Below are 18790 nucleotides of genomic sequence, written 5' to 3' on the forward strand. Positions count from 1 at the left end.
AATTCCTGTCCCTTTTAAGGGCTCACAACTCTAAGGGGGTCCGCGTGAGAGCGTCGTGATCGATTGAGCAAGCAGGGGGTACGTGACTGGGGGCTGCACACACCGGTAATTAGAAGGGAACCGAACAGGACAGGGATCTTCACAGTGCTTTTCTTATGCAAATAACCGATTAGGTCAGGGGTCCATCTTTAACTACCAGGCCCAGGGTGTGGCGCCGGGCTGTCTGCTTGTGGATTTCATTTCTGCCTTTTAGTGTTCACTTCTTCTTTCTTTGGAGGCAGAAATCGGACATAAGACAATATGAGGTATGGTTTCCTCCCTTAGAAGAACACTGGGCAGGTCAGACTGGGCAGAGGCTGGTGTTCCTGAGCCCTGAGGAGACATCCAGAAATAGATGGGGGAGTGTCGCGTTTCTGAGCAGCTGTGTGGGGGAGGTTCAAGGGGTGGGGATTAACCATATCAAAAAGAAACTTGTCCTCCCCTCTCCTGGTGGCCATGGTGGAGATCAGCAGCAGCTTCCCCACCCAGGACAAGGCCTAGGTAAGGAGTGCACCACTCTCCTCCTGGGTGCTGGGCAGGAAAAGTGGTTTTGAGGTGAAGTTTGGGAGATGAACGGGGGAATTTTAGGAGTCGTGAGAAAAAGTTTCCAGGAAACTTTGATGAAGTTTGGGATACCTAGGAAGGTTGGGGGCCGTGGGAAGTTTGGGATTCCTGTGGGGAGATTTGGGGTCACATTCCCAGGAGGGTATGTTCAGCAAGGGCCTGGATGAGAAACTGATGACAGAATTGCCCCGAGCAGGATGAGAGGGAGGACAGAAGCGCAGCTCCCTTGGGCTAGAAAAGGAATTGCTCAGCATCCCCAGCTCCTTGGGCCCATGCCCACCCCATCCCTCCGGTTCCCACCACATCTCCCCTGACACTGGTCACCAAGGCCAGCCACCCACCTGCTCTGCAGTGGTCTACACTGTTAGCTGCGCTGAGAAAGTTCCTCAGACTCTCAGCAAACATGCTGGGGCCTCCCCAGTCCCTGGCCTTGGCATACATGGTCCCTGCCCTCAAGGAACTCACTGACCAGAAGAGGAGCCAGGCACATATAAGGGCAGCACAGTGTGATAAGGACAGTGACAGAGGACAGCACAGGGTGATACCAGAGCCCAGAGGAGTCAGAGGGCTTCCTGGAGGAGGTGGCCCTCGGGTTAAGCCTTGAAGAGTAGGTATCCAGGAGAAGGGTGTCCCAAGGAGAGGGGTGATGTGTGCAGAGCCACAGGGAGGGTAACCACGGAGCCGCACCTGCGACGTTGTTCTGCACTACAGAAGCCAAGCAGGAGTGGCAGGTGCGAGCCTGCAGAGGGTGCAGAGGGCCAGGATAAGGACGCTGGCCTCTGTCCTTAGGGTATGGAGGGATGTTTTGTTTGTTTGTTTTGTTTTGTTTTTTCTAGATGTGTTTGTATCTCTTCCCTCATGATTTTCATCTCTGCATTTTTACTCTATATTTTGAGATATTTCTTCCGGTCAGTTTTGGCACAGAGGGCTTTTAAGCATGTAAGGAACATGACCAGAGTTGTGCTTTAGAAACATTGCTCTCCCTGGGCAGGCAGGTTATTGGGGCTGACTGTGGAGGCGGGGAGATCAGCGAGGAGGAAGGGGCAAACCTGAGCCAGGGCAGGGGGTGTGGATGTTGAAGGGAAGGAGAATCTAGGATGGACCCCTATCTCACCCAGCGTTAGTTGGCAACTATGTGAATGTTTGACGAATGATTGACTGAATGGACACCCAGGGGACCATCATGGGTGACTGGGTGAATAATGGGGATGGTTTATCACATGAGACTTGCCATGGCAAATTAACAGGAGCCACCCTGAGCTAGATTAAGCCTAAAGAGGATTTTATCACAAGGATACCAGGGTATCTCACGGAACCCAAGGGCCAGATGCAAAGAGCCTCTAGAAAGCCAAGGAGGAGTGCGGCTCCACCTGACCTCTGGCTTCATCAATCAAGCAGCTCACCCTCTGCCTTTCAGCCTTCTCTTTCCCTTGCTCTGGGGATCTCATCTCTTCCCTGATTTCAATCACCTGTGACTCTCAGATGTCTCCTTCATTGTCCATTCTGCTACCTCTTGGACATCTGCTTCAGGGAGTTCACATTTCCCAAAGTGAACTCACCATTTCCCCTCCAAACCCGATCATTCATTCAATACATTTTTACTGAGCACCTGCTTTGTACTGGGACTACAATAATGAGCAAGATGAGCTTTTCCAGTCTACTCTGGTATAACATTGTGCCTATAGTAACAATAAGGCATTGTGCACTTAAACATGTGTACAGAGGGTACATCTCACATTAAATGTTCTTGCTACAAGAAAACCAAAAACAAAACAAAACAAAATAAAAATAAAAACAGGCCAGGCACGGTGGCTTATGCCTGTAATCCCAGTACTTTAGGAGGCCGAGGCGGGCGGCGGATCACCTGAGGTCAGGAATTTGAGACCAGCCTGACCAACATGGAGAAACCCCATTTCTACTAAAAATATAAAATTAGCCAGGCATGATGGCACATGCCTGTAATCGCAACTACTGGGGAGGCTGAGGCAGAGAATTGCTTGAACCCGGGAGGCAGAGGTTGCAGTGAGTCAAGATTGCACCATTGCACTCCAGCCTGGGCAACGAGCAAAACTCCGTCTCAAAAAAAACAAAAAAACAAAAAAAAACAAAAACAAGGCTGGGTGCGGTGGCTCAGGCCTATAATTCCAGCACTTTGAAAGGCCTGGGCGGGTGGATCACCTGAGGTCAGGAGTTCCAGAACAGCTTGGTCAACATGGCAAAACCCCTTCTCAACTAAATACAAAAATTAGCTGGGCGTGCTTGTGGGCACCTGTAATACCAGCTACTTGGGAAGTTGAGGTGGGAGAATCACTTGAACCCGGGAGGCAGAGGTTGAAGTGAGCCGAGATTGCGCCACTGCACTCCAGCCTGGGCGACAGAGTGAGACCCTGTCTCAAAATAAATAAATAATATATAAATAAAAATAAAAATAAAATGAAAACAAAGGGATACACAGAAACTTGGAAGTGATGAACATGTTTATTCCCTTGATTGTGGGAATGGTAACATGAGTGTATACTTATTTCCAAACTCACCAAATTGTATATATTAATTACGTGCAGTTTTTTGTATACCAATTATACTTCAATGAGGCTGAAAAAAAAAAAGTAAAGTTGCACAGGGCTGTGCTGGAGCAGGACACTCTGCAGTCATGTAAGAATGGTGGAAGAAGATAGAGGGCAATAAAAGAGGGCAATAAAAGAAGATGGGCAATAAAAGAGGTGTCAGGCCTCTGAGCCCAAGCTAAGCCATCATATCCCCTGTGACCTGCATGTACACATCCAGATGGCCGGTTCCTGCCTTAACTGATGACATTGTATTGTGAAATTCCTTCTCCTGCCTCATCCTGGCTCAAAAGCTCCCCTACTGAGCACCTTGTGACCCCCACTCTGCCTGCCAGAGAACAACCCCCCTTTGACTGTAATTTTCCTTTATCTACCCAAATCCTATAAAACGGCCCCACCCTTATCTCCCTTTGCTGACTCTCTTTTCGGACTCGGTCCACCTGCACCCAGGTGATTAAAAGCTTTATTGCTCACACAAAGCCTGTTTGGTGGTCTCTTTACATGGATGCGCATGAAATTTGGTGCCGTGACTCAGATCGGGGGACCTCCCTTAGGAGATCAATCCCCTGTCCTCCTGCTCTTTGCTCTGTGAGAAAGATCCACCTACAACCTCAGGTCCTCAGACCGACCAGCCCAAGAAACATCTCACCAATTTCAAATCCAGTAAGCGGACTCTTTTTACTCACTTCTCCAATCTCCCTCACTATCCCTCAACCTCTTTCCCCTTTCAATCTTGGTGCCACACTTCAATCTCTCCCTTCTCTTAATTTCAATTCCTTTCATTTTCTGGTAGAGACAAAGGAGACACGTTTTATCTGTGGACCCAAAACTCCAGCGCCGGTCACGGACTGGGAAGGCAGCCTTCCCTTGGTGTTTAATCATTGCAGGGACACCTCTCTGATTATTCACCCACGTTTCAGAGGTGTCAGATCATGCAGTGACGCCTGCCTTGGTCCTTCACCCTTAGTGGCAAGTCCCGCTTTTCTGGAGGAGGGGCAAGTACCCCAACCCTTTTCTCTGTGTCTCTACCCCTTCTCTGCTTTTCTGGGGGAGGGGCAAAAACTCCTCAACCCCTTCTCCTTCACCCTTAGCGGCAAGTCCCACTTTTCTAGGAGGAAAGAACCCCCAATCCCTTATTTCCACACCCCAACCTCTTACCTCTGTGCCCCAATCCCTTATTTCTATGCCCTGACCTCTTACCTCTGTGCCCCATCCCTTATTTCCACGCCCCGACCTCTTATCTCTGTGCCCCATTCCTTATTTCTGTGCCCCGACCTCTTATCTCTGTGCCCCAATCCCTTATTTCCATGCCCTGACCTCTTATCTCTGCGCCCCAATCCCTTATTTCCACGCCCTGACCCCTTTCCCGCTTTTCTGGAGGGTAAGAACCCCCGAACCCCTTCCCTCCGTTTCTCTACTCTCTCTTTTCTCTAGGCTTGCCTCCTTCACTACGGGCAACCTTCCACCCTCCATTCCTCCCTCTCCCTTAGCCTGTGCTCTCAAGAACTTAAAACCTCTTCAACTCACACCTGACCTAAAACCTAAATGCCTTATTTTCTTCTGCAAGGCTGCTTGACCCCAATACAAACTCGACAGTGGTTCCAAATAGCCAGAAAATGGCACTTTCAATTTTTCCATCCTGCAAGATCTAAATATTTCTTGTCGTAAAACAGGCAAACGGTCTGAGGTGCCTGACGTCCAGGCATTCTTTTACACATCGGTCCCTCTCTAGTCTCTGCCCAATGCAACTTGTCCCAAATCTTCCTTCTTTCCCTCCCGCCTGTCCCCTCAGTCCCAACCCCAAGCGTCGCTGAGTCTTTCTAATCTTCCTTTTCTACAGATCCGTCTGACGTCTCCCCTCCTCCCCAGGCTGCTCCTCGCCAGGCTGAGCTAGGTCCCAATTCTTCCTCAGCCTCAGCTCCTCCACCCTGTAATCTTTTTATCACCTCCCCTCCTCACACCCGGTCCAGCTTACAGTTTCATTCCGTGAGTAGCCCTCCCCCACTTGCCCAGCAATTTCCTCTTAAAAAGGTGGCTGAAGCTAAAGGCGTAGTCAAGGTTAATGCTCCTTTTTCTTTATCCGACTTCTCCCAAATCAGTGAGCGTTTAGGCTCCTTCATCAAATAAGAAAAACCCCGCCCAGTTCATGGCTCGTTCGGCAGCAACCCTGAGACGCTTTACAGCCCTAGACCCTAAAAGGACAAAAGGCCGTCTTATTCTCAATATACATTTTATTACCCAATCTGCTCCCAACATTAAATAAAACTCCAAAAATTAGAATCTGGTCCTCAAACCCCACAACAGGACTTAATTAACCTCACCTTCAAGGTATACAATAATAGAATAGAGGCAGCCAAGTAGCAATGTATTTCTGAGTTGCAACTACTTGTCTCCACTGTGAGACAAACCCCAGCCACATGTCCAGCACACAAGAACTTCCACACGCCTGAACTGCAGCTGCCAGGGGTTCCTCCAGAACCTCCTCCCCCAGGAGCTTGCTACAAGTGCCGGAAATCTGGCCACTGGGCCAAGGAATGCCCACAGCCCAGGATTCCTCCTAAGCCGTATCCCATCTGTGTGGGACCCCACTGAAAATTGGACTGTTCAACTCACCTGGCAGCCACTCCCAGAGCCCCTGGAACTCTGGCCCAAGGCTCTCTGACGGACTCCTTCCCAGATCTTCTCGGCTTAGCAGCTGAAGACTGACACTCCCCAATTGCCTTGGAAGCCCTCTAGACCATCAGGAACTCCAAGCTTTGAGTAACTCTCACAGTGGAAAGTAAGTCCGTCCCCTTCTTAATCAATATGGAGGCTACCCACTCCACATTACCTTCTTTTCAAGGGCTTGTTTCCCTTGCTTCCATAACTGTTGTGGGTATTGACAGCCAGGCTTCTAAGCCTCTTAAAACTCCCCAACTCTGGTGCTAACTGAGACGATACTCTTTTAAGCACTCCTTTTTAAGTATCCCCACCTGCCCGGTTCCCTTATTAGGCAGAGACACTTTAACTAAATTATCTGCTTCCCTGACTATTCCTGGGCTACAGCCACACCTCATTGCCACCTTTTCCCCCAGTTCAAAGCCTCCTTCACATCCTCCCCTTGTATCTTCCCACCTTAACCCACAAGCATAAGACACCTCTACTCCCTCCTTAGTGACCGATCATGCACCCCTTACCATCCCATTAAAACTTAATCACTCTTACCCCGCTCAATGCCAATATCCCATCCCACAGCACTCTTTGAAAGGATTAAAGCCTGTTATTACTCGCCTGTTACAGCATGGCCTTTTAAAGCCTATAAACTCTCCTTACCATTCCCCCATTTTACCCGTCCTAAAACCAGACAAGGCTTACAGGTTAGTTCAGAATCCACGCCTTATCAACCAAATTGTTTTGCCAATCCACCCCATGGTGCCAAACCCATATACTCTCCTAGCCTCAATACCTCCCTCTACAACCCATTATTCTGTTCTGTATCTCAAACATGCTTTCTTTACTATTCCTTTGCACCCTTCATCCCAGCCTCTCTTCGCTTTCACTTAGACTGACCCTGACACCCATTAGGCTCAGCAAATTAGCTGGGCTGTACTACCGCAAGGCTTCACAGACAGCTTCCATTACTTCAGTCAAGCCCAAATTTCATCCTCATCTGTTACCTATCTTGGCATAATTCTCATAAAAACACACGTGCTCTCCCTGCTGATAGTGTCTGATTAATCTCCCAAACCTCAATCCCTTCTACAAAACAACAACTCCTTTCCTTCCTAGGCATGGTTAGTGCGGTCAGAATTCTTACACAAGAGCCAGGACCGCACCCTGTAGCCTTTCTGTCCAAACAACTTGACCTTACTGTTTTGCCTAGCCCTCATGTCTGCGTGCAGCGGCTGCCGCTGCTTTAATAATTTTAGAGGCCCTCAAAATCACAAACTATGCTTAGCTCACTCTTCACATTTCTCATAACTTCCAAAATCTATTTTCTTCCTCATACCTGATGCATATACTTTCTGATCCCCGGCTCCTTCAGCTATACTCACTCTATGTTAAGTCCCACAATTACCATTGTTCCTGACCCGGACTTCAATCCGGCCTCCCACATTATTCCTGATACCACACCTGACCCCCATGACTGTATGTCTCTGATCCACCTGACATTCACCCCGTTTCCCCATATTTCCTTCTTTCCTGTTCCTCACCCTGATCACGCTTGATTTATTGATGGCAGTTCCACCAGGCCTAATCGCCACACACCAGCAAAGGCAGGCTATGCTATAGTACAAGCCACTAGCCCGCCTCTTAGAACCTCTCATTTCCTTTCCATCGTGGAAATCTATCCTCAAGGAAATCACTTCTCAGTGTTCCATCTGCTATTCTGCTACTCCTCAGGGATCATTCAGGCCCCCTCCCTTCCCTACACATCAAGCTCGAGGATTTGCCCCCACCCAGGACTGGCAAATTAGCTTTACTCAACATGCCCCGAGTCAGATAACTAAAATACCTCTTAGTCTAGGTACACACTTTCACTGGATAAGTAGAGGTCTTTCCTACAGGGTCTGAGAAGGCCACCGCAGTCATTTCTTCCCCTCTGTCAGACATAATTCCTCAGTTTAGCCTTCCCACCTCTATACAGTCTGAAAACAGACCAGCCTTTATTAGTCAAATCAGCCAAGCAGTTTTTCAGGTTCTTAGTATTCAGTGAAACCTTTATATCCCTTACGGTCCTCCGTCTTCAAGAAAAGTAGAACAGACTAAAGGTCTTTTAAAAACACACCTCATCAAGCTCAGCCACCAACTTAAAAAGGACTGGACAATACTTCTACCACTTTCCCTTCTCAGAAGTCAGACCTGTCCTCAGAATGCTACAAGATACAGCCCATTTGAGCTCCTGTATAGATGCTCCTTTTTATTAGGCCCCAGTCTAATTCCAGACACCAGACCAACTTAGACTGTGCCCCAAAAAAACTTGTCATCCCTACTATCTTCTGTGTAGTCATAGTCCTATTCACCGTTCTCAACTACTCATACATGCCCTGCTCTTGTTTACACTGCCAGTTTACACTGTTTCTCCAAGCCATCACAGCTGATATCTCCTGGTGCTATCCCCAAACCGCCACTCTAAACTCTTGAAGTAAATAAATAATCTTTGCTGGCAGGACTATGCTGAATCTCCTTAGGCACTCTCTAATTAGATGTCCTAGGTCGTCCCAATTCTTAGTCCTTTTATACCTGTTTTTCTCCTTCTCTTATTCCATTTAGTTTTTCAATTCGTACAAAACCGTATCCAGGCCATCACCAATAATTCTACACGACAAATGTTTCTTCTAACAACCCCACAATATCACCCCTTACCACAAAATCTTCCTTCAGCTTAATCTCTCCCACTCTAGGTTCCCACGCCGCCCCTAATCCTGCTCGAAGCAGCCCTGAGAAACATCGCCCATTATCTCTCCATACCATCCCCCAAAATTTTCGCTGTCCCAACACTTTACCACTATTTCATTTTATTTTTCTTATTAATATAAGAAGACAGGAATGTCAGGCCTCTGAGCCCAAGCTAAGCCATCATATCCCCTGTGACCTGCACGTACACAACCAGATGACCGGTTCCTGCCTTAACTGATAACATTCCACCACAAAAGAAGTGAAAATAGCCTGTTCCTGCCTTAACTGATGACATTGTCTTGTGAAATTCCTTCTCCTGCCTCATCCTGGCTCAAAAGCTCCCCTACTGAGCACCTTGTGACCCCCGCTCTGACTGCCAGAGAACAACCCCCCTTTGACTGTAATTTTCCTTTATCTACCCAAATCCTATAAAACGGCCCCACCTTTATCTCCCTTCGCTGACTCTCTTTTCAGACTCAGTCCACCTGCACCCAGGTGATTAAAAGCTTTATTGCTCACACAAAGCCTGTTTGGTGGTCTCTTCACACGGACGCGCATGAAAAGAGGAGCTTCATATTTTTTTAAAATCTACTCTGCGTGTTTCTAGTTTAAAGAATGGAAACCTGGGTGTCATCCTTGATTTTTCCCTCTCTCACGTCCCCTATAGCCCATCAGACATCAAGTCTTGTAAATTCCACCTCCTAACTCTGTCTATCCTCACTGCCATTCTCTTAGTCAGGTCCACTAATTCCATGTCCTCAGTCTGCCTTCAAGCCTCTCCTCCCCTCAAGCCTCTGATCTATCTTGTTTACTGTAGAGCAGATGCAGACAGAAACAGAGCTGTGGAGACACAATGAGAGATACAGCTGGCCCAGTGGGCTTTTGCTGCATAACCATTTTGCCATGTGCCACAAAATCTCAGTGGCAAACAAACATTTACTCCCAGGCTCATGGTCTCTGGGTTGACGGCAAGTGGCTTATCTAAACTGGACTTGGTTGGGCAGCTCTGCTCAGGCCGCCGGTCTGGCTCAGCTGGGGTCTTCCTTGCTCTGGGCTGGGCTCAGGTCTGTTCCTCATGTGTTCATTCTGGGGGTCCAGACTAAAGAAGAATCTTCCAAAGAAAAGACTCTCAGTGTCCTTCCCCCAAAAGCAGACCCACAGAAAAGTACATGGGTGCAGTGAGCTTCTTTGTAAAGTGATCCCAAGAAATACAAGTCGGGGAGTGGCAAAGTCAGACAGAGAAGAGAAAAGCAGCCAATTAAAAGCCTGTTACCACTGTGATCAACTAGTCCCACTGGGGACCCTCTATGGGACAGGAAGTCTGACTTCCAGCCCTCATTGGTTGAAGGCTGTCCTTGGGAATATTAAATCCCTTACACTTTTGGCCTGCCCTGTGCTCACAAAAAACAGGCTCCCAGGGTGATGGAGAATGCTTCAGACACAGAAAAATGTGAGCCCTAGAAGTGGGAGGCTGACAGCCTGCATGAGAACTATCCACTGCACCTGCATGTGGACTCGAAGACAGTCTCCGGGAATATGGGCTGAGGAATCCACAGTGTCAGGTACACTCTCTTTTACCCTGCATCCATAGATCAACTCGCAGGAAGGCCTCTGATTGGCCTTCTTGGGTCATGTGCCCATCCATGAGCCAGTCACAATGGTCAAAGCCTTAGGGCACCAGTCCTGGGGCATGTGTTCCTCTCATGGGGTGCATAGAATGAGAAAAGCCCCACCTGAGCCCATGACTGGATTCTACACAGGAAAGTGAGGAACTAGTAACAGCAGCTCTAGCCTCCTTGCTGGACTTCAAGAGACCACAGACAAGAGCTCAAGTCTTTTTTTTTTTTTTTTTTTTTTTTTTTGAGACAGAGTTTCACTCTTGTCGCCCAGGCTAGAGAGCAATGGTGCGATCTCGGATCACTGCAATCTCCACCTCCCAGGTTCAAGAGATTCTTCTGCCTCAGCTTCCCGAGTAGTTGGGATTACAGGCGCACACCACCACCCCCAGCTAATTTTTTGTATTTTTAGTAGAGATGGGGTTTCACCATGTTGGCCAGCCTGGTTTCAAACTCCTGACCTCAGGTGATCCACCCGCCCTGGCCTCCCAGAGTGCTGGGATTACAAGCGTGAGCCACCGCGCCCGGCCCAGGGAAGTGGGTTTTCATAGCTCACTGCAGACTCAACCTCCTGGTCTCAAGCAATCCTCCTACCTTCAGCCTGCCGAGTTGTTGGGACTACAGATATGCACCACCACACCTGTAGCCTGGCTTATTTATTTATTTATTTATTTATTTTTTTTTTAAATTTTTGAGACGGAGTCTCGCTCTGTCGCCCAGGCTCGAGTGCAATGGCACAATCTTGGCTCACTGCAACCTCCGCTTCCTGGGTTCAAGCTATTCTCCTGCCTCAGCCTCCCGAGTAGCTGGGATTATAGGCACCTGCCATCATGCCCAGCTAATTTTTGTATTTTTGTGGAGATGGGGTTTCACCACATTGGCCAGGCTGGTCTTGAACTCCTGACTTCAGGTGATCCGCCCACCTCAGCCTCCCGGAGTTGTCCGGATGTATTTTTTTATTTTTAGTAGCAATGGTGTCTCACAATGTTGCCCAGGCTGGTTTCAAACTCCTGGGCTCAAGTAATCCTCCCGCCTCAGTCTCCCAAAGTGCTGGGATTACAGGCTGGAGCCACCATGGCTGGCTGTTGTTCATAATTTTATCCTTAATGCCTGACATGCTACAGATGCTAAACAACAATAACAAAAAAAATTGTTGAATAAATGAGTAAGCAGCTTTTGAGGGGGAGAAGATAATTAGCTCCATTTTGGACATGTGGAATTTGGTAAAAACTACTGCTAACCCCATTGTCCAGAGAAGCTCATACTTCACATTTAAATTGTGTATTGGCAATTATAGGATCTTAGATTTGAAGATTAATGAAATTATAGACACATAGAATCCCAGTGTCTTAGAGTCACTGAACTATCCAAACTTAGGTCTCCCCAGAGCCAGAGGAGATGATAAAGCAGCGATGCTTAACCTAAATGAGATTGGGGGCAGAGGCATAACCACCTTGATATTTATGTAACATTTGTGTGAAGGCGCATATATTCATTTTCTGAAGGGAGGTTTCAGCTTTTATCAGATTCCAAAACATAGAGACCCATTGACTATATTACCATTTGTGTACAGAAAGAAAACAGAGGCTGGGAGCTGTGGCTCACGCCTGTAATCCCAGCACTTTGGGAGGCCAAGGTGGGTAGAATGCTTGAGCCCAGGAATTCGAGATCAGCCTGGGCAACATGGCAAAACCCCACCTCTACAAAAAATATAAAAATAAGCCAGGCATCGTGATGTGTGCCTGTACTCCCAGCTACTCGGGAGGCTGAGGCAGGAGGATCGATTGAGCTCAGGAGGTCAAGGCTGCAGTAAGCTATGATTGTGCCACTGCACTCCAGCCTGGCCAACAGAGCAAGACCCTGCCTCAAACAAACAAACAAAGTAGATACCATTTTTCCTACCAGTTAAATGGAAATTAAAAAGAGATCAATCATATTCAGCACTGGCAAAGATGTGGAATAAAGGGCACTCTCATCCATTGTTGGTGGGGTGGCAGTTTCTGTCAAAATAAAAAATATTCATATTCTTTAAATCTCATTTTACTTCTCAAAATCTTTCCTATAAAAACATGCACACACATAAGACAAGGATTTATATACCTAAATATTCACTGTAGTATTATGTATAATATTTTAAAATTAGGAAAGAAACCTAAGTGTTCATAAGTATGAAATGGTTAATTATGGTTTATACCATGAGATAAACCAAGCTGCCATTATGTGAGCAGGGTGATATTTATGTACTGACATGGAAGGAAGTTAATATTTTTTTCCTGAGGAAAAAAGGTAATAAAATGTGTATGTGTAAGCATGTTTCCTTTCAGTTCTTAAAAAAATGACAATAAGGCCGGCATGGTGGCTCACACCTGTAATCCCAACATTTTGGGAGGCTGAGGCGGGCGGATCACCTGAGTTCAGGAGTTCGAGACCATCCTGGCCAGCATGGTGAAACCCCATCTTTACTAAAAATACAAAAACTAGCTGGGTGTGGAGGCGGGCACCTCTAGTCCCAGCTACTCCGGAGGCCGAGGCAAAAGAATCACTTGAACTCAGGAGGTGGAGGTTGCAGTGCGCGGAGATCACGCCACTGCACTCCAGCCTGGGCAACAGAGTGAGACTTGGTCTCAGGAAAAAAAAAAAAAAGACAGAAAGAAAAGAAAGGAAACTGCCTGCTCCAATCCAGACCCAATGCCTGGAGACCCTCTTCCTGGAACCACTTTGGGCACTCCACCTGTCCCCCAACAGAGAGGGTGTGGAAGGCTTGTGGTTCCTGCTGCTTCTCTTAGGGAAACTGGTATCCTCTGTCCTCTCCTGCTCTTCTGATCCCCTCTTCCCCCAGCACCCAGGGTTTATATCTGTCCCTCCCTGGAAGCACCGAAGGCTCATTCCACAAGAGGACTGCAGGGAGTGGGGGCAACTGGTGGACCAAGCCCTGCTCTAAGTCTGTCCCTGGAGATCCTGCTAAGGCCCCACCAGCTGAACACTCCTGGATCTGCCCCTGTCCCAAAACCCACAACCCCTGCGAGGTGAAGCCCAGGTCTCTCACTGTGGCTGTCAAGTCCTTTCATGACTGGCCCATCTTCCCAACGTTCCTACCCCGCAAGCTCTGCCAGCCTAGATGACATGTCTTTCTCTCTTTACATCCTCAGTTCCCACCTCCAATACCTTTGCTTTTTCCATTCCTGCTGCACAAAAGTCCTTTCCCACCCCAAACACCAGTCTTTTCTCTCCCAGTCTCCACTTGCTGACATCTTAGTCTCCTGTTCATCCTACAAGACCCTGTTCACGTCACTCCTCCAGGAAGTCACTCATGTTCCTTTCAGCAAGAAGGGTCCTCTCTCTTCTGAGCCTCCAAGTCTGTCTTATGACTCTCAGTGCCAAGCACTAGGAATGGCACAGACTAAGTGTCGATTCATGTTTATTAAACTATACAGATTAACACTGCAATTTTCCAGATGAGGAAACTGAGACCCAAAAAGAGACAGCAACTGGCCCAGGGTCACCAGCATGCAGATGCCTGCTATGATGTCTCTGCTTCTTGTGTCTGTGGGCCTCATGGAAGCACTTCAGGTATGGGCATCCCCCACTGTTCCCACCCCAGCAGGGAACTGAGCCATCGGCTTCTTCTGAACCCTGGAGGGAGAAAGAGAGAGAGGAAAGAATGCCTGACGCTTTCCCTGGGGATCACTCAGCCCAAGGGGACAGCTCCAGATGCTAGTCTTGGGGAAATTACAGCCAGAGGTTCCCAATCCCCTTCCCCACCAGGTGTGTTTGGGGCCCTTCCTGCCTTTCTCAGTGGAGGCGAGAGCTGGATGGCAGGGGACTCATTCTCCCAGGGGCCTATCCTCTCAGTCCCTGCTATTCCTGTCCCCTCAGGCCCAGAGCCACCCCATCACACGACGAGACCTCTTCTCTCAAGAGATTCAGCTGGACATGGCCCTGGCCTCCTTTGACGACCAGTACGCTGGCTGTGCTGCTGCCATGACAGCTGCTCTCCCGGATCTCAACCACACGGAGTTCCAGGCCAACCAGGTATATGCAGACAGCTGGACACTGGCAAGCAGCCAATGGCAGGAGCGCCAGGCCAGGTGGCCGGAGTGGAGTCTCAGCCCCACCCGTCCATCCCCGCCACCCCTGGGCTTCCGCGATGAGCACGGGGTGGCCCTCCTGGCCTACACGGCCAACAGCCCCCTGCACAAGGAGTTCAATGCAGCCGTGCGTGAGGCAGGCCGCTCCCGGGCCCACTACCTCCACCACTTCTCCTTCAAGACACTCCATTTCCTGCTGACTGAGGCCCTGCAGCTCCTGGGCAGCGGCCAGCGTCCACCCCGGTGCCACCAGGTGTTCCGAGGTGTGCGCGGCCTGCGCTTCCGGCCAGCAGGGCCCCGGGCCGCCGTGAGGCTGGGGGGCTTTGCTTCTGCCTCCCTGAAGAATGTTGCAGCCCAGCAGTTTGGTGAGGACACCTTCTTTGGCATCTGGACCTGCCTTGGGGCCCCTATCAAGGGCTACTCCTTCTTCCCTGGAGAGGAAGAGGTGCTGATCCCCCCCTTTGAGACCTTCCAAGTGATCAATGCCAGCAGACCGGCCCAGGGCCCCGCCCGCATCTACCTCCGAGCCCTGGGCAAGCACAGCACCTACAACTGCGAGTACATCAAAGGTAGGAGGGCGAGCGCTGGTCACCACCTGTGCGGAAGGTGGGCCTTCCACATCCACCAGGGACTTTGGCAAACCCAAGCCCCTATCTCCTGTGTCCCAGGGATACATAAATACAAGTCATATCCACCAGCTCCCAACCCCTTCCATCTAAGGGTGCACTTACCGCCCCTGAAGGGATCTAAGCCATAGTTCGCCACTTGCCTGCTGGGAGGCTGAAGAGGTTTCCCGGCCAACGCAGCGGTCTCTGGCCATTTGAGTGGGCAAGCAGACCCGGTCGGGCTTTTCTCCTGGTCAGAGGCTGGAAGGGAATTATTTTCCAGCCAGATTATTGACACCTAGATAGCTGTTGCCAGAAATGAGTAGGAGTCCCACCCTCAGTTTCTGAGAACAGTGCATTTATGAGATGGAAGAGGAATTATGTGCTGAAGGGTGTGCTGGCTGGGGTGGTGGGGGCAAGGAGACAGCAGTTGGGTGCTGTGCCCCTAAGGTCCAGCTCAGGCTGTGGTCAGGAAGTGGTGGATGCTCCTCCTGTTCATGTCCCCAGCACAGGCCAGAAGAAGAACCATGAGGATGGGCCCAGGTTCTTAATTTCTGAAGGGCTATGGGCTTTACTTCCTATCTTGGACAACATCAGGAGCATGCATGAGTTGACAGAAGGTAAGGAGGGCATGCAAAGAAAACAAACCAGGCTGGGGCGAGGCATGGAAGAGGGAGAGGTGAGTGTGGCAGGGAGGCAAAGTTATAGGCCCAGGGAGCAGGAGTGCCCCAGGGTAGACCCTGGCTTTGATGGCCCACTCCCCTCTGGCCCTGCTGCTCATGGGTCGAGGCGAACCTAGTCAAGGGAGCTTCCACCATGAAAGAGCAGAATTAGGGGGAAATGCACCAACTTCTCCTAGAACAAGTCAGGGATGGACCACCAGGGCTCTGAGGTCCCTTTCCATCCTGACAGCTCCTGAGCCTTTCATTCTTTACTGTTTCTTTTCTATAGACAAGAAGTGCAAGTCTGGGCCTTGCCATCTGGATAATTCAGGTAAGGGCTGCGGGCACCTGTGGGACTCAGTTCAGGGATGAGCGGGCTGCTCTGGGGTTGGCCCCATCACCTCGATCTTTTTTTTTTTTTTTTTTTTTTTGAGACAGAGTTTCACTCTTGTTGCCCAGGCTGGAGTGCAATGGCACAATCTCGGCTCACTGCAACCTCCACTTCCCGGGTTCAAGCCATTCTCCTGCCTCAGCCTCTTGATTACAGCTGGGATTACAGGCGCATGCCACCAAGCCCGGCTAATTTTTTGTATTTTTAGTAGAGATGGGGTTTCACCATGTTGGCCAGGCTGGTCTTGAACTCCTGACCTCAGGTGATCCATCCACCTCGGCCTCCCAAAGTGCTGGGATTACAGGCATCAGCCACCGTGCCCGGCCCACCTGAATCTTTTATAAGGAAACAACTTCATTAATAATAATAATAATAAAAGTGCACTAGCTGAAGTGGCACCTTGGGGTTGCCAGCCTTAGCCAGGAGATGAGTGTGTGGGAGAGCAGATGGTTGGGGGAGCAGGGACACCTGCTCTCCAGCCTGGATCTGCCTATCCCTTGCAGGAAAAGGCCACTGATCAGGCCCCTGAGAGATTCAGGCTGCACTGAGGTGAGGGACGGAAGGGCTGCTCCCCACAAAGTCCTCCTTTGGTCCTTCTCTGCCTCCCAGTGCAGAACCCACTATCTCTGTTACTGCCCTCAGGGCTCCCTCAAACCCACCTTTGAAGGCCATGAGGCCAGGCTTTTGGTGCTGGAGGCCTGGGCTCTAGTCCAGGCTCTGCTCTAACTTTCTCTACAACCAACCCATTCTTTCTCTGTGCCTCAGTTTCTCTGTGTGTATAATAAGCAAATTGGACCAGATGATCCCCAGCTATGACTCTTCTCTTCCCTCGGACACTTGGTGTGCCAAGGCCTACCCAGGCCACCATGTTTCTAGGTGGGAATGGGCCATTTCCAGGGAAGAAACAGCAGCTCCTCCCCAAGCCTTCAGAACTCCTTTGTCCTTCAGAACTCTGTGAGTGGGCAGGAAGGACCCCCCAGCTTCCTCTGATCCACTCCAGGCACATCATGCCATTCATCCTCACCACACCCCAATGGTACTGTCATCACCTCTGTTCTGCAGATGAAAGTACCAAAGCACAAAGGGGCAAAGAGAGGCCGGGCGTGGTGGCTCATGCCTGTAATCCCAGCACTTTGGGAGGCCAAGATGGGCAGATCACCTGAGGTCAGGAGTTCGAGACCAGCCTGATCAACATGGAGAAACCCCGTCTCTACTAAAAATACAAAATTAGCCGGGCGTGGTGGCGCATGCCTGTAATCCCAGCTACTCGGGAGACTGAGGCAGAAGAATCTCTTGAACCTGGGAGGCGGAGGTTGCTGTGAGCCATGATTGTGCCATTGCACTCCAGCCTGGGCAACAAGAGCGAAACTGTCTCAAAACAAAACAAAACAAAAACAAAAAAAATCAAAGGTGCAGAGGAGAAGCAACTGGCCCTGTGCCACCCAGCTACTAAGAAGTGGAGTCCAGAGAGCCTGGCTCAAGAGCCAAACTCTGAACCACCACACCAGGATAGTTCCCACCCCTCCCCAGACATCATCTCATCTCATCATCTCATCTCATCTCATCATCTCATCCCATCTCATCTCATCTCATCTCATCTCATCGTCATCTCATCTCATCTTTACTGCACAGTAATCTATGGGAAGGAGGCAGAACAGGAGGCATTACCCCTCTTATATGGTCAAGTGAGACCCAGAGACAAATTATTTGCTCAAGGTGACAGTGAGTTTATGGCAGAGCCAGGACAAGAAGCCAGGTTTCCAGCTTCCAACCCAGGCATCTTTGGGTTCTGATTATGTAATTCCAGACACTGGAAAAGTTTAGGATTTCTCCTTCTAGTCCACTCCGCACCTCTCCTACCAGGGTTTGGGTAGAGGAGCCAAGTTCAGCCACAGCAGATCCCACTCTGATCTTAAATCCATGTTTCATCCCACTCTGCAGCACCTTATTTGTGGCAATAGAAGGCAGTTAAGTTAGACCCAATGACCTCTGGAAGAGAAACTGGGACTCTCATTGGTCTCATCTCTGTCTACCTTCCTGAATTCTTTATTAAAAAAAATTTTTTTTGAGACGTGGTCTCAGTCTGTCACCCAGGTTGGAGTGCAGTGGCACTACTACAGCTCACTGTAGCCTCAAACTCTTGGGCTCAAGTGATCCTCCCACCTCAGCCTCCCAAGTAGCTTGGACTACAGATATATGCCACTACGCCTGGCTACTTTTTGTATTTTTTGTAGAGAAGGGTTCTCCCTATGTTGCCCAGGTTGCCTAAAATTTTTTAAGCCAGTCAAATTTAGCAGTGGGGGGACTGTACATCAACTTTAGTGACACTGGTGTTAATAAGTTCTGATAACCCATTACCATTGGACCAGCTCCTCCCTAAACTTGATCTTCATCTCTGTTGCCCGTGGCAATTTTGTGTATCAGTCTGTCCGGCTCACTCTGCCAATCTCTCCACCTTGTATCTGCATGTCCCCACTTTTGCTCCTGTGCTCCTAAATACCTCTCTTTTTCTCTCTCTCTCCCCCAACCTCTCTGCCTGTTTTCCCTGCAGCCATGGGTCAGAGCCCCCTCTCTGCAGTCTGGTCTTTGCTGCTGCTGCTCTGGTTCCTCGTGGTGAGGGCCTTTCCAGACGGTCCAGGCCTCCTTTGATGCATGAGACACGGGACAGCCTCGCCTGCTGCCTCTGCCCATCCTGAGGATGTTGGCCATGTGTGCTTTCAGTGTAACCAAGATTCCTGGCAACCCCATCTGCAGGGAACTCTGGGACCTTCTCTGGTAGCTGCCAGACCGGCTGGTGGAGAAACAGGAGACAATTTGTGGACTGAACCTTACCCAGGGCTGTAGGAGTGAGACTCTGAATAAAGGGTTGGGCCGGCGGTGTG

The 18790-nt window shown here is 49.5% G+C and overlaps 1 protein-coding gene across 1 annotated transcript; it reads left to right on the forward strand.

The window, feature by feature from the left end:
- The first annotated feature begins 488 nt into the window (after nucleotides 1-488).
- ART1 (ADP-ribosyltransferase 1) lies at nucleotides 489-18784 on the forward strand. Its single transcript, XM_003804606.4, has 5 exons — nucleotides 489-540; nucleotides 13618-13732; nucleotides 14039-14819; nucleotides 15807-15848; nucleotides 18460-18784. Exons 2-5 carry the CDS (start codon nucleotides 13670-13672, stop codon nucleotides 18555-18557), a joined length of 984 nt encoding a protein of 327 aa, XP_003804654.1. The 5' UTR covers nucleotides 489-540; nucleotides 13618-13669; the 3' UTR covers nucleotides 18558-18784.
- The last annotated feature ends 6 nt before the right edge of the window (nucleotides 18785-18790 follow it).

The sequence above is a fragment of the Pan paniscus genome, chromosome 9 (assembly GCF_029289425.2).
Source record: "Pan paniscus chromosome 9, NHGRI_mPanPan1-v2.0_pri, whole genome shotgun sequence".
NCBI lineage: Eukaryota > Metazoa > Chordata > Mammalia > Primates > Hominidae > Pan > Pan paniscus.